The sequence below is a fragment of the Drosophila bipectinata genome, chromosome 3L (assembly GCF_030179905.1).
Source record: "Drosophila bipectinata strain 14024-0381.07 chromosome 3L, DbipHiC1v2, whole genome shotgun sequence".
Lineage (NCBI taxonomy): Eukaryota > Metazoa > Arthropoda > Insecta > Diptera > Drosophilidae > Drosophila > Drosophila bipectinata.
The window spans coordinates 10477776-10499119 of record NC_091738.1 but is presented as its reverse complement, the minus strand read 5'-3'; the positions used below and the strand labels follow the sequence as shown (position 1 = coordinate 10499119).

The 21344-nt window shown below is 45.2% G+C and overlaps 6 protein-coding genes across 7 annotated transcripts; 4 read left to right on the top strand and 2 right to left on the bottom strand.

Annotated features, from left to right (window-relative positions):
- The first annotated feature begins 79 nt into the window (after positions 1–79).
- galene (potassium two pore domain channel subfamily K member galene) lies at positions 80–6036 on the top strand. The gene is made up of 6 exons (XM_017248534.3): positions 80–232; positions 1144–1394; positions 1449–1695; positions 4148–4274; positions 4359–5779; positions 5831–6036. The coding sequence occupies exons 2-6, from the start codon at positions 1188–1190 to the stop codon at positions 6034–6036; spliced, it is 2208 nt and encodes a 735-aa protein (XP_017104023.2). The 5' UTR covers positions 80–232; positions 1144–1187.
- LOC108130184 (uncharacterized) lies at positions 1697–2843 on the bottom strand. The gene has a single exon (XM_017248535.3). The coding sequence runs from the start codon at positions 2713–2715 to the stop codon at positions 1825–1827; it is 891 nt and encodes a 296-aa protein (XP_017104024.2). The 5' UTR covers positions 2716–2843; the 3' UTR covers positions 1697–1824.
- A 232-nt stretch (positions 6037–6268) lies between the features above and the next one.
- Klp61F (Kinesin-like protein at 61F) lies at positions 6269–10261 on the bottom strand. The gene is made up of 6 exons (XM_017248533.3): positions 9935–10261; positions 9569–9869; positions 8070–9402; positions 6797–8007; positions 6492–6740; positions 6269–6408 (listed from the first exon to the last, which is right to left on the bottom strand). Exons 1-6 carry the CDS (start codon positions 10012–10014, stop codon positions 6385–6387), a joined length of 3198 nt encoding a protein of 1065 aa, XP_017104022.2. The 5' UTR covers positions 10015–10261; the 3' UTR covers positions 6269–6384.
- Positions 10262–10593: 332 nt separating this feature from the next.
- Sac1 (Sac1 phosphatase) lies at positions 10594–13099 on the top strand. 2 transcript variants are annotated; one of them, XM_017248572.3, is made up of 2 exons: positions 10594–10757; positions 11171–13099. In XM_017248572.3, exons 1-2 carry the CDS (start codon positions 10694–10696, stop codon positions 12982–12984), a joined length of 1878 nt encoding a protein of 625 aa, XP_017104061.2. In that variant the 5' UTR covers positions 10594–10693; the 3' UTR covers positions 12985–13099. The 2 variants fall into 2 exon arrangements, with proteins under 2 accessions (XP_017104061.2, XP_017104062.2); XM_017248573.3 differs by lacking the exon at positions 10594–10757 and adding an exon at positions 10890–11074.
- Positions 13100–13511: 412 nt separating this feature from the next.
- Positions 13512–15871, top strand: LOC108130212 (uncharacterized). The gene is made up of 3 exons (XM_017248579.3): positions 13512–14723; positions 14941–15342; positions 15732–15871. The coding sequence occupies exons 1-3, from the start codon at positions 13700–13702 to the stop codon at positions 15797–15799; spliced, it is 1494 nt and encodes a 497-aa protein (XP_017104068.2). The 5' UTR covers positions 13512–13699; the 3' UTR covers positions 15800–15871.
- Positions 15864–20918, top strand: LOC108130213 (uncharacterized). Its single transcript, XM_017248580.3, has 3 exons — positions 15864–16006; positions 16071–16711; positions 20350–20918. The coding sequence occupies exons 1-3, from the start codon at positions 15913–15915 to the stop codon at positions 20596–20598; spliced, it is 984 nt and encodes a 327-aa protein (XP_017104069.2). The 5' UTR covers positions 15864–15912; the 3' UTR covers positions 20599–20918.
- The last annotated feature ends 426 nt before the right edge of the window (positions 20919–21344 follow it).

The following is a 21344-nucleotide window of genomic DNA, read 5'->3' as shown; positions in this document are numbered from 1 at the left end:
ACAAGAGAACTTCGAGTATGACCAAAAATAAAACAATCCGAGAGATCCGAGGAAAGTCCATTCCATTGGCTCTCCTCAGTTAGCGTTTGTGGGTCGTACGGATCGGTGCGTCGGTTCATTGTACGGATCCAAAAATTCGATCGGGGATAGAGAACGTTCCGGCATGGATCTTAAATTGGAAATCTGAAAAGTGTTTTCCGCCCAGTGCCAATCAGATAGCGATCCTAGATCGGTAATTATCATCATTAGGAGCACTACCATACCCAATGGGGGGCTCATAAATTAGCAAAACTAATTGCCCAAGTGAAATCGAAGTTCATAATTGCTCGGACATGTTATGTAGTCGGTGTCTATAAGTAAAAACAAAAAATACAAAAAAAAAAAAATCCCAAAAGAGTTCTCGACAGGCGTGGCACGAGTCTGCGGCGTCCGATTGACGACGAGATGAATGCCCCGTCGTGCAGCAGCCGGTACCGAAATAGTTCCATGGAGTCTTTCCGTGTCTACCTCACCATTCCCCAATCCTAATCCCATTCCCATTCCGATACCCATTCCCCTCGGTTCTTCGGCCTTGCCCCAGCAACCCAAATAAATAAATATTTGGACAAATAAACATGTGTGTGGCAGACCTGTGTTTTCGGTTTACCTGTAATCTTGGAGCTCCTTTGTAGATCACTAAGGGAAACAATCCAGAGTCTATAAATTGATTGGGTTTATGGCAATGAAATAATTATGATAATCAGAGTTCCTTAAATGTTTCTATAAAGAAATTGTTTACCAAATGGATTGGAATGGATTATAGATTTCATTTTAAATGATAGTTTTGGTTCTTAACAAAGTTTTAGAATAAAATAGCTGCCATTACCAACAAGTTTCCAACCAAGCCCAAGCTTTTAAAAATATATTTGAATTCCAGTGTCTCATAAATTTAAAAAAATTACAAAAAAAATAACTATAAAATATCTATAAAATATGAAATACTCTCTGAAGAAACATATAAGTATATATAATATTCAATATTCCATTAATCAAAACATTTCATTGGCATTATCAAAGAGTGTTCATAGCCTCGACACCCCAACAGTTTTCCCACAAGTCTAGTCCTTTATTTAGTTTCGTTTCAATTTCGCAATTTATGACCAGTCGAGCGGTAAATTAGCCCACCGGAGGAGGAGGAGGAAGCAGCCATGTCGGGTAGGAGGGCCCAATCTCTGCCGGCACACATGTTGGAACCGGCCAAGCCGGAGCGCGGAAGGTGTGTGGCGGCCATCTGCTTCTCGTGGAAAGTGATCACCTGCATCGTGTCACATGTGCTGCTGGTGCTTCTCGTGGTTTCCTATTGCGTGGGTGGAGCGTATCTTTTCCAGCACCTGGAGCGACCCCACGAACTGGAGGTGAGTTCAGACTAATCTGAAAGGATTCAGATACTATATCCTAATCCTTAAAAGATCAAACGTGGCATTGAAAATCTGCGCTTTAATCTCACGGAGAACATATGGCTTCTGTCGGATGATGCAGAGGTCCTGCGGGAAAGCGACTGGATGGCCAATGTTAGCAAGCACTTGGCCAACTTTGAGAAGCAAATCCTCACGGCCATCAAGGCGCATGGCTGGGACGGCAACGAGGATCTCAAGAAGTCCCAGTGGACCTTTGCCGGGTCACTATTCTACTCCATCATAGTGATAACTACCATAGGTACGTACAACTGGGTAACCATTGAAATTTATTCGCTTAGTCTATCCTAATCTCTAATCTAAGGCGACTATTTACATCTGAAGGTGGTTGGGAAATGGATGAGATTTGGGTTGAAAGTAGTCCCTTCTCTTAGACCTTCTTGCTGAGCTTATCGTTGACGCTCCGAGGAGCTGCTGCCACAGTCTTGGCACTTTTTCCCTCTGCCACTACTGGAGATTTCTCATCAAAGCCAAAGCCACCGCCTGGCCCGTAGCCTAGGCCTCCAGTGCCCAGTTGGCCCAGACCCAAGCCTCCAGCTAATCCATAGCCCTCGGTGTACTGCGGTCCTCCAAACTGTGGGTTACTCGGGTACTGCCCCAGTCCGGGAAACTGGCCACCGGCAGCAAACTGATTACCATTGAAGTCGCTGCCTGGGTAGGAGGTTCCGTAGGGGTACTGCCCGTTTCCGGGGAACTGATTGAGGCCAAGTCCATTGCCCGGATAGCCAGTGTACCCTGTGCCCACATTGGCTCCAGGAAAGCCAGCATAGCCACCCACTCCCGGGTAACCACCAATGCCATTTTGTGCTCCTGAGAATCCTCCATAGCCTGGCTGGTAGGGATTGGGGAAGATTTGAGGCCTTCCAATGATACCAGTGGGTCCTCCAGGACCCACCAACACTCCCGGATTGCCACCATAGCCTCCAACGCCGCCAAATTGTCCGGCATTGGGTTGACCTCCGTAGGGATTATACTGGCGAGTGCCCACATTGGGAGTATCCGACGACCTGGTGGGCTCCACGTCCGCATAGTCCTCAATCTCGTCGTTCTCGGGTTCTCCAGGTAGAGGTCGGCGGGTTGTGGGTTCTCTTCTCAGCTTGTTGTCGTAGGAATTCCGAATGGGCGAGCTCCTGCGATCGATATCCCGAAAGGAGCGTTCGTGTCGATTGTACGACCTCCAAACCCAGTGATCGTCCGAAGACTTGGCGGCCACCAAACCGAGGAGGCACAATGCCACAACGATGAGGCAATTGTTTCGCATGATTGTCCGACTTTGTCTTTGTGTGTTTTTTTTTATATATATTTGGGAACGTCTTCTTCGATCTCACACTACTGACCCGTTTTTTGCGCTTGGTCGCGACGAGCTCCCGCAACAGAATAGTTCGGATTGGCGACCGGCACACGCTACTTATATAACCGCAGACGAGAATCGAAAAACACAACAAAAAAAGACCCACAAAAAATAAATGAGAAATACAAAACGATGACGCCGCACAAAGGCAGTCAAGCGACGAGGGCAGCCGCAGGTGGGGATCGCCTCGGATTGGATTGGATTGGTTTGGATTCGTTTGGCGACTTCGCGTCCAATGAATCAACCCAAAACGCATCATGTCTGGCGGGGATCTTGGAACCACGGGCCACGTATCGTTGATTCTCATGAAGCGCAACCACCGAGGAGCGTGATCCGCCCAGGAACCAATGAGGCAAGCGGATGAATCGGCCAGTTGATTTTGGCGATCACGTCGCAATCGCATAAATCTCCGATGCGTTTCGATCATTTGGTAATTGTTCATTAATCGATGTCCCTATGCCATGACTGGGAAAATTTCCACAAAAACCATAACACCAATATTCCCAAAAGGCATAGGTCAAAGATCCAATTCGGACACAGCTAGATGGGCAGCGGGCACGTGAATGATGACCTCTAAAGAAAAAATGGGTTCATTTTGGTTTTGGGCAGGCGTGTGTAGTTTGGATGAAACCGAAAGTGGAATTACTGCCATCCAAATACTATAAACAAGGTCAAACGCCACTGACCGATCGTGATTAACTTCTGACGGTTTTAGATTTAGATTTTAATGATGGGAATTTCTAGATTTTTTTATAGTATACCCTTCTAAAGAGAAGAGTGCTATATACATATGTAGAGCTAGCTTGAACTAAAAATAATAACTCTTGGGTTTTGTTAAGCTTATAAAATAACTCTTAAAATTACTTATCTTTCAATGAAGGAAATATGTTCTTTCAACTTAGTAGAGCATTCAAGCTTCTACTACGTAGTCTTTCATTTGGATTTTCAGAGTTTAAATTTAGTCATTTGTTTTTTCATTGTCTGCCCAATTTCCCGATATGGATTTTTGGCTAAGACACAAATGGGTTTACTGACCGTACTCCCATCAGATAGAACCTAATGTTGAATGTATAGAAATTTGCACACTTCCGTAAAAGCCAAAAGCGGCTGACTTGAAATACCTTATGTTCGCAATTGTTTGCTGTTATTTTGCGATAATGGGCTTGGCTTTTTGAAAAAGAAGTACAAACACAAAGATTAAGCCTTTTTTTCGGGTCTAAGATTCATTAGCATTTCAAGAACATTGGGGTTAGAAGGTTGAAGGTAAAGCCTCAACCATGACTCTCCTTCAAGACTCCATTGTAATTCATTATTCTTGATCAATTTCGTAAATTCTGGACAGGTTATGGCCACATATCGCCGCGCACGGATTGGGGCAAGGTGACAACGATTTTCTACGCCATCGTGGGCATTCCACTGATGCTCATCTGTCTGTCCAACATTGGCGATGTCATGGCCACATCATTCCGGTGAGTTGACACGGGAATGAGCCCCTAGAGGTCACTTTTAAGTATGATTAATCAAAAATATACCCACCTTTTTTCCAATTCCAGTTTCCTTTACTGGAGAATCTGCTGCTATGTGTGCACCCGCACTGCGAAACGTCCCAGGAATGCCCGATCCCGGCAAAGATCTATGCGCTCCCAACGGCACGCCCGCTCCCAGCCACCGCCCTCCTTCCGGCGCTCCATGAAAATGACCCAGCGATCGGGTAATGACTCTGGCTTGGGTCCCTCCATGGGACATGCCTACTCCGATCCGGAACTGCGTATGGGAAGGGGATACGATGATCGGGAGTTCGGACACAGAAGCAGTGGAGGCCGCAACCGTCGCCAGCAGCATCAGCAACACCAGCACCACAATCCCTACCATGATCCCCGCCAGAGGCACACCATCTACGGAGATGAGTACGAGACACAGACGCTGAACCGGTCCAATCGCTACAGCAGCCGGCAGAGGCAGCGCGACCGGATGAGGGATAGACACACCGTGGAGAGGGAGCGCTACTCGCGATCCCACTTGGATGCGGGCTCCATCGAGGACTTTAGCGATGTACCCCCGCCGGCGAAGAGAGCTCATAGTGTCCGATCAGTGCGCTCGCCCCACAAGCAAGACTCCTCGAGGGCTAGCAAGGAGCTGCAACGCCTTCACTCTGCCCCGGGCAGGAGTAGGGCCAAGTCGGTGGATCCCAGGCATGTGTCGTCGCACTACGAAGATGTGGACGAGGATGTGGTGAGGAAAACACCCATTATTCCGAATAGATATGCAATGGACGACTTTGGAGGGAACGGGCATCGAAGGCAGTCGGCTCCAAGGAGTCAATCCATGCCGAGATCGGCCCACCAAAGACAACGGCAGAGGGATAGGGATAGGGAGAGGGAGCGTTCACCTCAACCGCCTCCACAAAACTCCCATCGCCAGAATAACGGCAGGAGAGCCGGAAGCCTGGGCAGACAAACATCGCGATATGGCAATCATTTGGAGCTTCCAGACTACGACGCTCCACCGCGCGGCAGGGATCATCGGAGGGATCAGCGTGGCCATTCGCAAGGACGCTACGACGATTATGTGGAAGAGAGTTTCGATGAAGGATCCGTTTACGGAGATCACTACGAGGATTATCCTCCGCCACGCAGTCGCTCAAGAAGCCGGGAGCCCAGGAGACGAGAGCGCAGAAGGGAGCGAGCTGAACGCTTGCCTCCTTCCCCACGGATCATGTCGCCCATGGGCTTTCCAGTCCAACGACAAATTCGTCGGCGTCCTAGCTATGATTACGATGACGACGACTCTATGTATGGAGATGAGTATGGCGACTACGGCGATCTCCTGCCCAAGGATCGTCCTGTGCCCATTTGGTTGTGCGTCTTCCTGGTTGTTAGCTACATCCTCGGAGGAGCAGCTCTCTTTGCCTATTGGGAGAGCTGGTCCTTCCTGGATTCGGCCTACTTTTGCTTCATCACCCTGACTACTATCGGTGAGTGAATAAAATCAATATTATATTCTTTATTTTAATGATCCTTCTTAGGCTTTGGAGACTTTGTTCCCGCTAAAGGTGTCAAGGATGAATCGGAGCAGTCCATTGCCTACTGTTCGCTCTACCTGCTCTTCGGTATCGCCTTGCTGGCCATGAGCTTCAACCTCGTCCAGGAGGAATTCATTGCCAATGTCAAGGAAGTGGCCCGCCGTCTGGGAATCCTCAAGGACGACGACGATGATCAGGATGAAGATTAGAAACACAAATATCTATTATTTTTGGGTCATTACATTTTAAACTTAGTAATTAATCCTTAGGTGGATACACATTTGAGAACAAAACTATATTTAAGAGAAATAAGTAAGAAATTTACATTATTGAATCAGAAACGAATTAATATCTTAAATATTCATACTTCATACAAGGTGCATCACTGACCTGTACTCTCAGATTCAAGGTTTGTTTAACTTTACATAGCAGACTAAGTTTATTTAAATAATAATTGTACGAAATTCCAAATTTAAATACACAGAAAAAAAGAAGAATATCCAGAAGTGCCAGACAAACAAAGTACGGCGGGGCTAATGGAGGGAACACTGCATCGATCAGGCCACGTTCTCTTTGTTGTGCTACCGAGAGTTGAATGGGAAAATACGAAAACATAAACAGATATTATTTATACGGCTATTAGCCATTCAACCACTGGACTTACCCTGTTCATGGCCGGAGAACTGCGAGGCGATGCCTTTCTGGGCGTCAGGGAACGAGACAAGGAGCTGCTGCGCTTGGTGCCAGCCACAGGTGGCTTCAGGGCATTGGAGTTTGAGTTTCGGGTGGTGCCACAGCCCCGCTTCATGTTGATGCTATCAACGGGCTCAATGGGCGTCGAGTTCATGATAGTTTCGGTGTCAGATAGCTCCTGAACGGATTGCAAGGAGTCCTCGTTCTCACCCTCGCTGCACTAAAGGTAGAGTTAGGTTAGAAGCTGTATAAACAGGATAGACAAAGATAGATTACCTCATCGATGGTTGCGGTGGTGTCCAAATCAGACCAGTCCTGCTCCTGCCGATAACGCTTCACAATATCCTGATGCGGCGATGTGGCCGCCAAGCTGCGAGGATAAACAAAGTCCCTCTTTGAGGGTGTAGTCCCTGTGGGCGCATATGTCTTTAGCTCATTCTGCTGGAAGCGAACTAGCTCCTGTTCGCAAATCTGTAGCTGCTGGCGCTGCAGTGCAGCATGTTCAGTGGTCTGGCGCGTCAGCTCCTGAACCAGGTCACTGGCCACTGCGGAGTGTCCGCGGAACCGTTGCCTGTCCTCGGTTATCAACTGCTGCCTTGCGGTTACAGTCTCCTCCAGTTGAACCTTCTGCTTGCTTTGCAGCTCCTCCAACTGTTTCTCGCTGGTCTGGCAGATTCCTTGCAGCTGCTCCTGCTGCTGTCGATTCGCTAGAACATTGTCGTCGGTCTGTTTGGCAAGCTCCTGGCCCAGATTCTTCATGTGTACTTGCATCATGGAGCACTTGGAGATGCCCTGATCCAGGCACAGCATACCCGTGTTCATTTGGCTTGCAAGTTCCGTTTGAGCGGATTTGGTGGCTTCGGAACCCTTTGCCTGGTAATCTTTGATGCCCGTTTGGGTCTCCTCTATGCGCTGGTTTCTAGCCTTTCTGCTTTCCTCTATTTTGTTGAGTCTTATGGACATGCTAAGGGTATTCTTTTCCCTTAGCTCCTTGATTTGTTCCATTTGCATAACAAGAGATTCGAGCAACGAAGCCTCCTGCTGGGCCAGAGCACGTTCATTGGAAATTTCTGCCTGCAACTGCTCTAGCTCCTCTGCATCAGGCACACTCATTTGACTTAGCTCCTCCAGTTGTTTCTGGACTTGCTGTACGTGCTTCTCCAGTGACTGCGCATTATTGTCGATAATCTGTGAGAACTTCTCCTGCATGGAGTCCAGCATGGCCTTGTGGCGCTGATTATTCTCTTCCAGTTCCTGGAGATTCGTTTGAATGTCCCTGTTCATCTGCAGCTCACGCTGCTGCATCTGCTCCAGGAGTTGAGCCACCAATTTCTGGGTGTGCTGCTCGCAGCTCTGCGAAATGTCTGCAATAAGTTGTTTATGAATCTTGGCCTGATCCTCAAGGGACTGACTGCAGATCCCCTTCAGAGCTTCGATGCTCTGAGTGGCATTGGTCGAGAGTCGCTGGCTAACGTTACTGGAGTTGGCTGTAAAATATCCAAGCAGAAATAAATAAAGGAATAAAGAGCCATTCAAACTCCAAACTTACTTAGCTCCTCGGTCAAATGCTCCTTGGAAGCTGCCTGCTGCTCTATATAGAGATTCAAACTGCCTCCAATCATCTCCAGGTTGTCGTGCATGCGATCCTTAAACTGATCGCAAGCGGTGCGAATCTTCTCGTCTGCGTGACGTCGTCTCTCTATAGTTCCGTGTAACTGCTGAGTGTCACTGGTGGCCAAATCAGCAGCTGCCAGGATCTCTTGAGCCTGAGTGGTTAGAGCCTCCTCCGTTTTCACATGGGAGGCCACTATCTGTTTCTTTTCTTTATACCGACGCTTGGTTTTTGTGAGGACTTTCTTGGTTAGGAGCAATGAGCCCTTGGTGTTGATCAGGTTCTCCTCGGTCTTCTTCAGTTCCTGGGTTTTCTGCACAAGACTCATGCTCACCTCACTGAAGATCTTCTCCTTGTTTTGCAGTTCATCCTTCAGTGCCTTCAGCAGCAGCATTTTCTCATTAAGCTCCCGATTTTGCGAATCCAGCTTCATGGTCATCTCACCATAGGTTTCCTCGGCCAAGTAGATGCCGTTCTTGTCCCTGGCTGCCATGAGATCCCGCTTGAGTTTATCGATCTCCTCGGTGTACTCCTTGAGCACAGTTTTCTTCGTCAATTTCTGGTTGACTTCAGGCTTGTTCTGGATATTCTTGGCTCGGTGGGCATACTCCAGAGTGCTAAGAGTCTCTTCAATGTCCTTATGGCCCGGTGAGATGGTGGCTATGATGGAGGTCTTGGTCCTGCCTCCCAGAGATTCTTGCAGCAGCCTCGTTAGCTTCGATTCACGGTAGGGTACATGGGGAGCACGATCTACCAGGGCAGTTATCACCCTTCCCAGGGTTAGGAGACTCTGGTTAATGTTCACAGTTTCCCTCACCCGAATGCCCTTCTCGTTGCCAGCCTTGGAAACATTCTCGCTACCAGCCAGATCTACCAGATTCAGTTTTCCAATCTTCAACATATCCTCTCCATCGATTCCATTCTCCCGAATGTGCACCAGTATGGAAAACACTGTGTGCGAACGCGAAGATTGTGCATTCATCAGTGTAGTAGCTGTCTTGCGGCGCTCCTTGCCTTTTTCCAGCAGCTTGTACACATCATCCTTGCTGTGCACGGGTATTTCTTCCAGGCCCTGAATGATAACCGAGCCCTTTTTGGTGCTGTCATCGAAAATTCGTATCTTTGTAGTGTCGTCGGTAGAGAGCAGATCGCACAGCTCCTCGTTGTACAACTCCAGGTAGGAGATGCGCATCGTATACTCCACTTCCATCATGCGCAGTTCATCGAACAGGTGACTCAGAGCGCGAGGTATGATGCCAATATCAGAGTCCTAAGACGGAAGATTTCAAAAGGTTAGACTCCCTTTTCCAAGAACTAAGAGAAACTGGTTTATGTTGCCTTGCAGGGTAGTAGCTAACTTTTAGATTCAAGGCCATATGGTTGATGGCAGAACCTTTTCAGGCCAATTCTGGCAATATCTTAAGAAGCAAACTTACATCTTCCCAGGAGGATTTCAATTCAGCAGTTTCGTTTCCCACCATCGTATGTGTCTTGCCAGTTCCAGTCTGTCCATAGGCAAAGACAGTACAATTGTAGCCATTCAAAACCTCCTCGATCAGCGGAGACACCACTACGCTGTAGACATCGCACTGCTTGGACTCAGGACCAAAACTTCGGTCAAAGGTGAACTTCTTGGTGAGCTTGGAGTCCAGCGTGTGGCGTGTCACAATTTCTCGTGGCGGAACTACATCCACCACCTCGGCAGAGCGAATGCATCGTTCTCGGGAGTTCAGAGGCCTTTGCAAAACAAAGTATGTTAGACATCGCATTCCATTGCATGTTGTTGGATAAAAAGAACTCACCTGACGCGCACATAAACCTGGATATTTTGATTCGACTTCCTAGGCGCTTGGCGCGTGTTATTTGGATTTGAGGAGTCCATTTCGTTGCCTTAAAATCAATTAGTTTAATTTTTACCGCGTACAGTCAAAGAAGCGACGCCAGTTGGAAACTGCACTGGTGTGTGTGCGTGTGGGGCGAATTTGGTTTCAGAATTGTCGTCTCCCGCTTTTTCCTTCAATTGATTATCCCCTTATTTACGTTTATACACACAGAAAATCCTTAAATTTTAATTTACACAAATCCCAAAGAAGACCAAGCAAGCCGCGTCTTTCTTCGTCCGTTGACTTTGAATTCGGTGTTTTTTTTCGCGGTATTTTTAATAGTATGTTTTGGTATATTTCCTGATTACAAATATATCGATATTTTTATATCGAAATATTTAAAAAAATATATTTAAAATATTACGTTTAAATATGTTTATTTTTTATTTGTTGATTGAGTTATGTTTTTTCTTCATTTATTTTAAAATATACAAAAAGCGCATTCCCAAAAGGTAATTTTTTAATTCAACATATCCTACCTTATTATTAGAAACATTATAATCATATGAACATTTTGGCGGGTTTTTTATTGAAATACCTTAATCAAATGCAGACGGAAGAAAAATAAAAGTTCTCAAAACAGTCAGCTTTGCTGCAAACTTCATTACAGTCAATAATTTTTAGAAAAATCTAAAAATTACAAAATTTATTTGTAAACTGTTATGGTGCCCTAGTTGCATGTCCTGCTGTTGTCCAGATATGTGTGAATGCACCGAAGATCCGATTGAAAAAAATGGCAATGGTAATTAATAAAACAGAATTTTCATTAAAAAGAACATATTTTTTAAACGTACACGGCTACCACACCAACTCATTTGAAATAAACAGCGATGCCAGATCGTTGATTTCTTCGAGGGCGGTAACTCTGGCCTTCACATTTTGGTCGATACGACATCTCCAGCACCCACGTATTGGCAAAAAGTTGGCCAAAAACTAAATGATTAAGAGAGTGAGGTGATCAATATATTTGCCAGACAAAACTGCAGAGGCTGTGGCTGATTTTGTTGCTGTGCGTGTGCGACAGCGGAGACAAGAGGAACAACTCCTTGAACCCAGAAAGTGAGGTCCCAGTCAGTTAAAGAGGAGGGGGAAGCAGCACAGGTGCAAAATATATTTATGTACTAATTTGTGTTTTTCTCTTTACTTTCGTTGAAGGCTACGAATTGGGCCCGCCACCGCCCCCTAACATCATGGAGACCAGGGGCGACAATGATGTGTTCGATGACATGAACCTGTACATCACACCGGAGAGTTTCATAGTGGAGCCCAACGGAGGTGCTGAGGTTCTCGTTATCGGCCGGCTGGACAAGGTCACTAGGGTGCAGCCCGCTGGAGATCAGCTGGTGAATCTGCGACCCACCAGGAGGATATGCGGTGTCCTTGGAACCATTCATTTGCTCAGCTGCGATTACTTATTGGTGGCCACCCATCGAATCTTCGTGGGCGTTCTGAATGGAGCCATCATCTGGCGCCTAGCCGGCTACGACATCATTCCCTACATTCCGAATGCCATTCAAAGAAAGGAGAACGAAACGTATCTACAACTGCTGCGACAGACTCTGGACACCAAGTACTTCTACTTCTCCTATCGCTTCGACTTGACTCATTCGCTGCAGAGGCAGCGAGAGCTAGCCCTATCTGGAGAATCGAACTCAGCTGGCTTGTTCCAGCGCGCTGATCAAAGATTTGTGTGGAATGGCTATGTTTTGCAACAGTTCGGTTGCGACAAGATGCACAGATTCCAGTTGCCGCTGCTTCTCGGTTTCGTTTCCATCAACCAGGTCCAGATTAACGGCCAGACCTTCTTTTGGAGCATTGTGACCAGGAGATCCATTCAACGAGCAGGAACGAGGCTGTTTACTCGCGGAATAGACGATCGCGGCCATGTAGCGAACTTTGTGGAAACGGAGCAGATTGTGGAGTTCAACGGACAGCTCACAGGATTCGTCCAGACGCGTGGCAGCATGCCCTTCCATTGGCACCAGCTCCCCAACTTGCGGTACAAGCCTAGACCCAGTCTGATTCCTGGCAAAGATCACCTCGGGGCTTGCAGCTTGCATTTCTCGGAGCAGCTAAGGATATATGGCAGCCAAGTGGCAGTAAATCTGGTGGACCACAAGGGCGCTGAGGGCGAACTTGAGTCGACTTTTGGCAGGCTGGTCCGAGAAATGGGGAACCCCAAAATCCGGTACGAGTCGTTCGACTTTCACCACGAGTGCCGAAAGATGCGCTGGGATAGGTTGAACGTTCTCATCGATCGTCTAGCCCACGAGCAGGATGGCTTCGGTTACTACCATATCTTTGATGATGGCAAGTTGGTTTCCACACAAACGGGTGTCTTCCGCACTAATTGCATTGATTGCCTCGACCGAACGAATGTGGTGCAGAGTATGCTGGCCAGGAGATCTCTTACAGCGGTGCTGCAAAAGCTGGGTGTGCTCCATGTGGGTCAACGAGTGGAACAGGCTTCCCACAGCTTTGAGGCACGTTTCAAAGGAGTGTGGGCCGACAATGCAGACCTGGTTTCCCTGCAATACTCCGGAACGGGTGCTCTGAAAACGGACTTCACCAGGACTGGAAAGAGAACCAAAGCCGGAGCACTGCAGGATGGAAAGAACTCCCTGATGCGCTACTATCTAAACAACTTTGCCGACGGCCAGCGACAGGATGGCATCGATCTGTTCCTCGGAAAGTATCTGATCAACGACAACGAAGGTGGAGCAGTGCCATCGCCGTTAGAGTCCAAGCGGGGCTGGCGCTTCTTTGCATTCCCGTCGGTGCTGATGATGGCCGTTACCATGTTTATGGTCACCATGATTTATCCGGCTGAGTTCAACACGGAGAATCTGCTGTTCATGCTGTTCTGGGGAGCAATGATCGCGGTCAGTGCCACCGGAATCCTGCACTACGGAATCGAGTTTGTGCAGTGGCCGCGGCTTTTTCCGCCGTTGTCCTTTCGAGACCAATGACGTTAGTGTTGTTTAGCTAATTTTTCCCCGGGGATCTACCTCTGAAGCAGCATCAGAACAATATTCTGTATACCAATTTCTAAAACGATTTAAAGAACTCCAACCTTCTTCCCGATATGTGTTTGTTTTATTGAACTTGTGTTTAGTGTTCCAAACCCTTCCCACATCCACTGCAATCCATTCCTCTTGGCTATTTGTTAGTTAATATATATACTATACATATTTAAACACAAAACCACACTTGAGCTTCTGACAGTTGGAATTGAAAGCGGATGGGTTTTCGGGAGGCCTGAGGGTTGCCATTGGGGGTTTCAAGCGCCGCTTATATCTGCGATGAATTGCAATGTAGATCAATCACTTTTGTAGAAAGATTTTATGAAAGTAAATAAACTATTTAACGCATTGCTAGAAAACCTAAAACTTGGCTTTATTTATTTTGGATTTAAGCTGGTATCAAGACCTCTTAGAAAAGTTTAAAATAAATAAAACTTTCTGGCTTCAGTAGGCGTTGGCTATCAAGTCGATCGACAATTTTGGACACTTTCTCAGTTTTCGGCAAGCCTTTCAAATCAGTATCCAAATTTCCTGTTTATCTTTACAAAATTTTTTCGTTAGCATTCGCAGCAGGGAAGTTTCTAAATTCTCTTTCAAAATTAAGCAAAAAAACTAAATTGTTAATTTCGGCATTACGGGAAATTTAGTTTTGGACAATAAAATGGCAGACAAGAACGGTGATAAGTCTGAGAAACCAGAGAAGCAAACGAAATTTCCGGGAAATTTCCTGTACATGTTCGAGGTTGTCGTGGACGATCTGCTAATTACACGGCAGAATCTTTGTGCTCCCGAGGAGTACCCCACTTGCACGGAGCTCACGTTCCGCTCATCCATGTACATGAACATCTGCGACCGAGAGGTCGGCACCTGCGTGAATCCCTGCTCGCCGAAGTGCGGCAAGTGCTGCTTGTTCACCCTGGAATCGCCCATCACGGACAAGGACAAGCTACTGATCCATGTCTACAAAAAGAAGACGGAGAGTTGTAAGTTTCTCATCGGACTGTCAGAGTTGGCGGTGAAACCGATTTTCGACCGTGTGCGAGAGTCCTTCGACTTGGAGAACCCCAACTGGGAAGGCGCCATGGCGAGTCATGTGAATCTGTTGCCAAAGCTAAAGGGCGGCAACAACAAGGGTCTCATGGACAACTGCTCCTGCTACAGTAAGATCAACGAGCGCCACGAGCAGTGGTGTCCCACCTCCGAACTGTCCAAACGGCTGTTGCCCCTCTTCAATCTCTGCAAGATGCAGACCGGAAACATTGTGCTGATCATCCGATTGGTTTGCAATGGTCCCGCCATAGTTTCCTCCTTCCCGTTCATGCGGGTCTGCTCCCGGAATCCCAAGTGCCCGGAGCCTTGCTGCCCACCGCCTTGTTGCCCGCCGCCATGTCCTCCACCGTGTCCCTCATGCCCTCCGCCATGTCCTACATCGTGCCCATCGCCCTGCGATCCTTGCGATCCCTGCGAGCCCTGTTGCGGCCAGGGTAGTGGCACTGCCACGGGTGGACCCATGAACCCAAGTAAGTGCTGCCAGGGGCCGTGCCCTCAGCCACCACTACGCCGCTGCTCCATGGTGGATCCTTGTGCCCCGCGCCCCCAAGAGCCAAACAAAATCCTGCGTTACTATGCCTGCAACATGGACAAGCGCTGTCCCGGCGACTATTGTGAGGATGAATTCGATAGGGGTGAGTAGAGCCAGATACTTTAAATTAGGGTTAGGATCTTAAAAAATCATTTATTATTAATTATGAACTATAATTGAGGAAGGATATCTTTTCTAGTATGTTTTAGTCCTATGAACTATTTCTTAAAAAAATGAAAGTCTTTAAAAAATGTATCTATTTCATTAAGATTAGTTTCCTTATGAAAACGATCTCTTAAATATCTCCCTACCCCACACAGAGTGCCCCACCGTGCCCTCAAAGCGCTGCCCGGCCTCGCCCATAGACAAAAAGCTCCAGAAGTGCGGCCCATGTGGCAGTCTGCCCGCCTATCCCCGTTACATTCAGGAACGCCTGGCAGGTGCACCGGCGCCTCCATTAGAAACCGACAAGGATAAGGGTAAGGGCAAGGGCAAGGATGGAAAGGACGGCAAAGATGGCAAGGATGGGAAGGATGCAAAGGGCAAGAAAGGCAAGCGCCAAGTTGGTGGTGCTGTTCACTGTGTGGGCAACCCCAAGGTCTGCCCATCTGCAGTTTACGATGATACCTATCCGACCGTCTGCAAAGGGAGACTCGAGGCCACCCGAAAGCAGTCCTTTGTGGATCCCAAAGATCCTCAGTACGATGTAGCCTGTGATGAAGGTGAGTTCAATGAAAAATTCTAAGTAGGCTTTGAAGTATTCTATACATAATTTGAATTAGTTTTAAAAATCTCTATGAAGTAGGCTTTGAAATATATTTCGAACTATAAAGTCCGACAAGTCAATAGAAATTCCACAGTAACATCAAATATTCCGGGGGGCAAACATCGCTCAGTTTACAAAAAAGTTTTTCATTTTCAAATGGGAAATGTTGCTTGACCTACAACACAATACTAAAATCATAAATTCTATCGTTATTACAACGCGAACTTTGGATGGACTTTGAAATCTAAACGAAACAGAATAGAGTAACACGTGTTCGGTAAAAAGTGCAATGCGATTATTTCAGATTTTAGTTAAAAAACGCTTTCGTTTCTTTTAATATTTTAGCGCGGAAAAGGGCTATACGGAAATTGCGCCACTTACTGGTGAAGTACAATATCCAAATTGAGGATTAAGAGGCCGTTCGAATTGCAATAGGGGCATCAAGCACCCAATAGACACCCGTGTCCTGTGAAGTACTATCACTCCTGCCTGAAAGGAAACTAATTAACAGTATTAACAAATCATCATGGCCAAGAAGAAGGGAAGAAAGGGAAAGAAGAAGGCCAAGGTCGACTGCAAGTTTAACATCACCGATGACATGCTTAAGCCTTTGAACGAGGGTAAGTAGTTGAATTCTTTCCGAGGAATAGAAGGCTAAGATCTGTGTGTCCTGACCATTCACAGACGATGGCTGCGAAGGCTGTTGCCAGTGTGCCTGCGAATGCGATTGCAGTCCGGAACTGGCACCGTGCTTCATCCAGCCCACCCGGCCGGATCCCGGTCCAGAGGCATACGATGAGTTCGAGGCCTGTCTCAATGGCAGCGGTTTGACCATTCGTGTCCTCAAGAATACCCACAAGGTGGAAAGCGTGGATGATGGTTCAATGGGTAACAATTTGGGAGCGGACGATGATCCCTGCTACCGGGACGACCCCAACGATTGTGAACCGAAGCAGGAGTCCTGCCTGCACGAAATGCTGCAGCGGAGCTCGTTTGCCCGGAACCACATCAAGCGGAGGACTGGTGGCAAGATTATCAACCATCCAAACATTCCGAAAGTGCGGGCCAATATCAAGTATTCCGGAAATGATGCCTGCGAGACGGACAACTATTACGTGCCCTTCTCGAAGATCAAGGAGGCCTGCGACATGCAAGAGGCCAAGGTCGACTGCTATCGCCAACGCCTGTGCGGCGGCAACGACCCCATTGTCCCGGCCAAGTGTCCTGTCCAGAATCAGCGCAACTGCTGCATGCAAGTCGAGAAGAAGGACATTATGAATACCATGAAGGGAATCAATCTGGACACACGTCGTAAAGGAATCGAGGTGAGCCTGTTTTTGTGTTAAAATGTATTTATAATTTTGCACAGGGTATTAGAATTTTTGGGCAAAAGCTGCGTCTATAGCTGCCATATTACCAATTCTTAGGAAATGCAATAACTTTAGTTTCAGAAGTGACATCCTAGACATAATATATATCCTAATCTTCCGATCTAAAAATCATCCCAAAATTTCGTATGGATATTGGCCAAGATATAGCCACTATATCTATAGAATACAAGATAAATCTATCTATATATCACTATATATATATGTATATCAATATATCTAGTGCCACTATATCCACCATAAGATCCACTTTTTGACATTTCTCGATTTTCTCTATTTTTGGACCCCTTCCATCAGAAAAATTTGGAAAAATGGGGTCCCAAATTTTGTTTCAGGGTTTTGATGCAGTTTTAAAGAGAATCTATCCACAAATCGTTAAAGGTATTTCGCTCAAGAATCGGATGAATATTGGCCAAGATATAGCCTTCGCAAGGTCCACTTTTTGACATTTCTTGATTTTGCCCATTTTTGAAGGGGGTCCATCAGAAAAATTTGGAAAAATGGGATCCCAAATTTTGTTTCAGGGTTTTGATGCAGATTTAAAGAAAATCTATCCACAAATCGTTTCCGATATTCCGCTCAAGAATCGGATGGATATTGGCCAAGATATAGCCTTCGCAAGGTCCACTTTTTGACATTTCTTGATTTTCTCCATTTTTGAAGAGGGTCCATCAGAAAAATTTGGAAAAATGGGATCCCAAATTTTGTTTCAGGGTTTTGATGCAGTTTTAAAGAGAATCTATCCACAATTCGTTAAAGATATGCCCCTAAAAAATCGGATGAATATTGACCAATATATAGCCTTCACAAGGTCCACTTTTTGACATTTCTTGATTTTCTCCATTTTTGAAGGGGGTCCATCAGAAAAATTTGGAAAAATGGGGTCCCAAATTTTGTTTCAGGGTTTTGATGCACATTTAAAGAGAATCTATCCACAATTCGTTAAAGATATGCCCCTAAAAAATCGGATGAATATTGACCAAGATATAGCCTTCACAAGGTCCACTTTTTGACATTTCTTGATTTTTGCCATTTTTGATAAGGGTCCATCAGAAAAATTTGGAAAAATGGGATCCCAAATTTTGTTTCAGGGTTTTAATGCAGTTTTAAAGAGAATCTATCCACAATTCGTTAAAGATATGCCGCTTAAGGATCGGATGAATATTGGCCAAGATATAGCCTTCACAAGGTCCACTTTTTGACATTTCTTCATTTTTGCCATTTTTGATGGGAGTCCATCAGAAAAATTTGGAAAAATGGGATCCCAAATTTTGTTTCAGGGTTTTGATGCAGTTTTAAAGAGAATCTATCCACAATTCGTTAAAGATATGCCCCTAAAAAATCGGATGAATATTGACCAATATATAGCCTTCACAAGGTCCACTTTTTGACATTTCTTGATTTTCTCCATTTTTGAAGGGGGTCCATCAGAAAAATTTGGAAAAATGGGGTCCCAAATTTTGTTTCAGGGTTTTGATGCAGATTTAAAGAGAATCTATCCACAATTCGTTAAAGGTATGCCGCTTAAGAATCGGATGGATATTGGCAAAGATATAGCTTTCGCAAGGTCCACTTTTTGACATTTCATGGTTTTTGCCATTTTTGAAGGGGGTCCATCAGAAAAATTTGGAAAAATGGGATCCCAAATTTTGTTTCAGGGTTTTAATGCAGTTTTAAAGAGAATCTATCCACAATTCGTTAAAGATATGCCGCTTAAGAATCGGATGAATATTGACCAATATATAGCCTTCACAAGGTCCACTTTTTGACATTTCTTGATTTTCTCCATTTTTGAAGGGGGTCCATCAGAAAAATTTGGAAAAATGGGGTCCCAAATTTTGTTTCAGGGTTTTGATGCACATTTAAAGAGAATCTATCCACAATTCGTTAAAGATATGCCCCTAAAAAATCGGATGAATATTGACCAAGATATAGCCTTCACAAGGTCCACTTTTTGACATTTCTTGATTTTTGCCATTTTTGATAAGGGTCCATCAGAAAAATTTGGAAAAATGGGATCCCAAATTTTGTTTCAGGGTTTTAATGCAGTTTTAAAGAGAATCTATTCACAATTCGTTAAAGATATGCCGCTTAAGAATCGGATGAATATTGACCAATATATAGCCTTCACAAGGTCCACTTTTTGACATTTCTTGATTTTCTCCATTTTTGAAGGGGGTCCATCAGAAAAATTTGGAAAAATGGGGTCCCAAATTTTGTTTCAGGGTTTTGATGCACATTTAAAGAGAATCTATCCACAATTCGTTAAAGGTATGCCGCTTAAGAATCGGATGGATATTGGCAAAGATATAGCCTTCACAAGGTCCACTTTTTGACATTTCTTCATTTTTGCCATTTTTGATGGGGGTCCATCAGAAAAATTTGGAAAAATGGAATCCCAAATTTTGTTTCAGGGTTTTGATGCAGATTTAAAGAGAATCTATCCACAATTCGTTAAAGGTATGCCGCTTAAGAACCGGAAGGATATTGGCAAAGATATAGCCTTCGCAAGGTCAACCTTTTTGACATTTCTTGATTTTCTCCATTTTTGAAGGGGGTCCATCAGAAAAATTTGGAAAAATGGGATCCCAAATTTTGTTTCAGGGTTTTGATGCAGATTTAAAGAGAATCTATTCACAATTCGTTAAAGGTATGCCGCTTAAGAATCGGATGAATATTGGCCAAGATATAGCCTTCGCAAGGTCCACTTTTGTACATTTCTTGATTTTCTCCATTTTTGAAGGGGGTCCATCAGAAAAATTTGGAAAAATGGGGTCCAAAATTTCGTTTCACGGTTTTGATGCAGATTTGAAAAGAATTGTCCCACAAATCGATGAAGGTATTCCCGTCAATAATCGGGTAGATATTGGGCAAGATATAGCCTCCTTAATAGGTCATATTGGGCTCCAAAGCATATCTCAAAATTTTAAAAGGTTTTTAAAGCACTGAGTATTTCCTGGGCAAAATGAAGCGATTAAGTTATCAATGGATTTGCTCAAGAATCAGTCAATAACGGGGTTCCTTGGAAATGGCCATCGGTGCACAACATCCAATTAGGAGAATCGAAAACTTGTATGGTCTGACGTTCATAACACATACCAGATAAAGCATTTAAAAAATGCTCAATTGGAGATCAGCGGGCCTAATCTTCGATCACCTCAGGATTCCTTTTTGGCATCACAGCTTACGTGTTGGAATGTGTGATCACTTTCGAACCGTGACTTGGACCCCTCTAAATGCCGATGCAAGTGGAGCAACTTCTGCCACTCCGAGATCCCGATGGTAGGCTTTCAATTGCCACAATTGTGGGGCAGTTGCATAACCCCTGGCAGCTCCAAATGTGGAGCATTCGCCTCGTAGACCGTTTGTGGTTTAAAATCTGTCTTCCAGGTTTATGGAGGTTTTTTTTTATGAATGGTAATCGCAGTGCAGATGCTTATGTAAGAGGTGGAATAAAGTGTGGGCCACTTTTTAGTGTTTACTAATTTTAAAGACTCCATAAAATGGGCTTGTCTATTTTTACAATTTTTTTTCTGGAATGCCTCTAAAATGTTTTCCTTTTCTATCCGTTTCAGGTGTGTTACAAGACCTGCGAGGAGACCGACAGCGATGTTTTCCTGGTGAAGCTCGGTAGCAAGTCCAAGTCGCAAAATAAGAAAAACACTATCGAGATTGAGTTGAGGACTCCGAAGCAGCCTGTGACCCTGCCGATCAGCAAGGTGACCACCGAGACCTACGTCTCCGAGGAGATGCTTGGAGGCGCCGCCGGCAAAAAGAAGAAAAAGGGAAAGAAGGGCAAGGGCAAGGGCAAGAAAAAGAAGTAGTGGCGGCAGATAATGGCATTTAATGGCAGATCCTAAATAACATGGCATTTGATCATGATCGATTTACCGGACTTGATATAAGAGCACCCAACCGAACAACATTATCACAATATTATCCCAATTGATTACCTCGGACTATGAACACTGACTATGACTATGAATCACCGGCCGCAACAAAATAACCCTTTTCAACAACAATCCCACTTAGTGCAAGCATCAAAAATTAATATTTCGACTGAAAGTTTAGTAAATGTTTGGAAATTTGGAATAACCGAAACCCTTATGCAATTAAATATATAAATTCTGAAACGTTATACAAAGCTTCTTTTAATGGAAAGTGTGAAAACCACAGGTGAAGATTTATAGATCTGTCAGAGAAAATATTAAATTACTTGGGTCTGATTTTATATACTCTTTTTAAACTTTAAGATATAATATTGAAGGACAGGCACCCTGCAAAGATTTCACTTTTTAGGTATACCTTGTCTTAAGGGCATGGATCCGTGTTCAAGGACATTGCACAGCCTCTGCAACTGCAAGTCCCTCGCAACTAAAAATAACTGACAGCCGAGAAGCGTGCAACTGTCCATCCCGATCCACTCCGACACCGATCGTCTTCATCTATTGCACACCTGTAATTAAAATTCATACAAGACCCAGCCCCCAGGTGGCGGAGGAGGGCTAGGTGTTGGATATGCAGCGGATTGTGGTTTTTGTTTTTTTTTTTCTGGCCGGGAGTACGGTGG

What these genes read in the sequence shown, in the direction of transcription:
- LOC108130184 (XM_017248535.3), bottom strand. Translation starts at nt 2,715, where the DNA reads ATGCGAAACAATTGCCTCATCGTTGTGGCATTGTGCCTCCTCGGTTTG.
- galene (XM_017248534.3), top strand. Translation starts at nt 1,188, where the DNA reads ATGTCGGGTAGGAGGGCCCAATCTCTGCCGGCACACATGTTGGAACCG. An exon ending in GTCATGGCCACATCATTCCG is followed by an intron (nt 4,275 to 4,358) that starts GTGAGTTGACAC and finishes TTCCAATTCCAG; the next exon opens with TTTCCTTTACTGGAGAATCT. An exon ending in CATCACCCTGACTACTATCG is followed by an intron (nt 5,780 to 5,830) that starts GTGAGTGAATAA and finishes GATCCTTCTTAG; the next exon opens with GCTTTGGAGACTTTGTTCCC.
- Sac1 (XM_017248572.3), top strand. Translation starts at nt 10,694, where the DNA reads ATGTCCTGCTGTTGTCCAGATATGTGTGAATGCACCGAAGATCCGATT. An exon ending in GATTGAAAAAAATGGCAATG is followed by an intron (nt 10,758 to 11,170) that starts GTAATTAATAAA and finishes CTTTCGTTGAAG; the next exon opens with GCTACGAATTGGGCCCGCCA.
- LOC108130213 (XM_017248580.3), top strand. Translation starts at nt 15,913, where the DNA reads ATGGCCAAGAAGAAGGGAAGAAAGGGAAAGAAGAAGGCCAAGGTCGAC. An exon ending in GCTTAAGCCTTTGAACGAGG is followed by an intron (nt 16,007 to 16,070) that starts GTAAGTAGTTGA and finishes GACCATTCACAG; the next exon opens with ACGATGGCTGCGAAGGCTGT. An exon ending in CACGTCGTAAAGGAATCGAG is followed by an intron (nt 16,712 to 20,349) that starts GTGAGCCTGTTT and finishes TATCCGTTTCAG; the next exon opens with GTGTGTTACAAGACCTGCGA.
- LOC108130212 (XM_017248579.3), top strand. Translation starts at nt 13,700, where the DNA reads ATGGCAGACAAGAACGGTGATAAGTCTGAGAAACCAGAGAAGCAAACG. An exon ending in TGAGGATGAATTCGATAGGG is followed by an intron (nt 14,724 to 14,940) that starts GTGAGTAGAGCC and finishes TACCCCACACAG; the next exon opens with AGTGCCCCACCGTGCCCTCA. An exon ending in CGATGTAGCCTGTGATGAAG is followed by an intron (nt 15,343 to 15,731) that starts GTGAGTTCAATG and finishes TTAATATTTTAG; the next exon opens with CGCGGAAAAGGGCTATACGG.
- Klp61F (XM_017248533.3), bottom strand. Translation starts at nt 10,014, where the DNA reads ATGGACTCCTCAAATCCAAATAACACGCGCCAAGCGCCTAGGAAGTCG. An exon ending in CAGGTTTATGTGCGCGTCAG is followed by an intron (nt 9,870 to 9,934) that starts GTGAGTTCTTTT and finishes TGTTTTGCAAAG; the next exon opens with GCCTCTGAACTCCCGAGAAC. An exon ending in GTTCTCCGGCCATGAACAGG is followed by an intron (nt 6,409 to 6,491) that starts GTAAGTCCAGTG and finishes AACTCTCGGTAG; the next exon opens with CACAACAAAGAGAACGTGGC.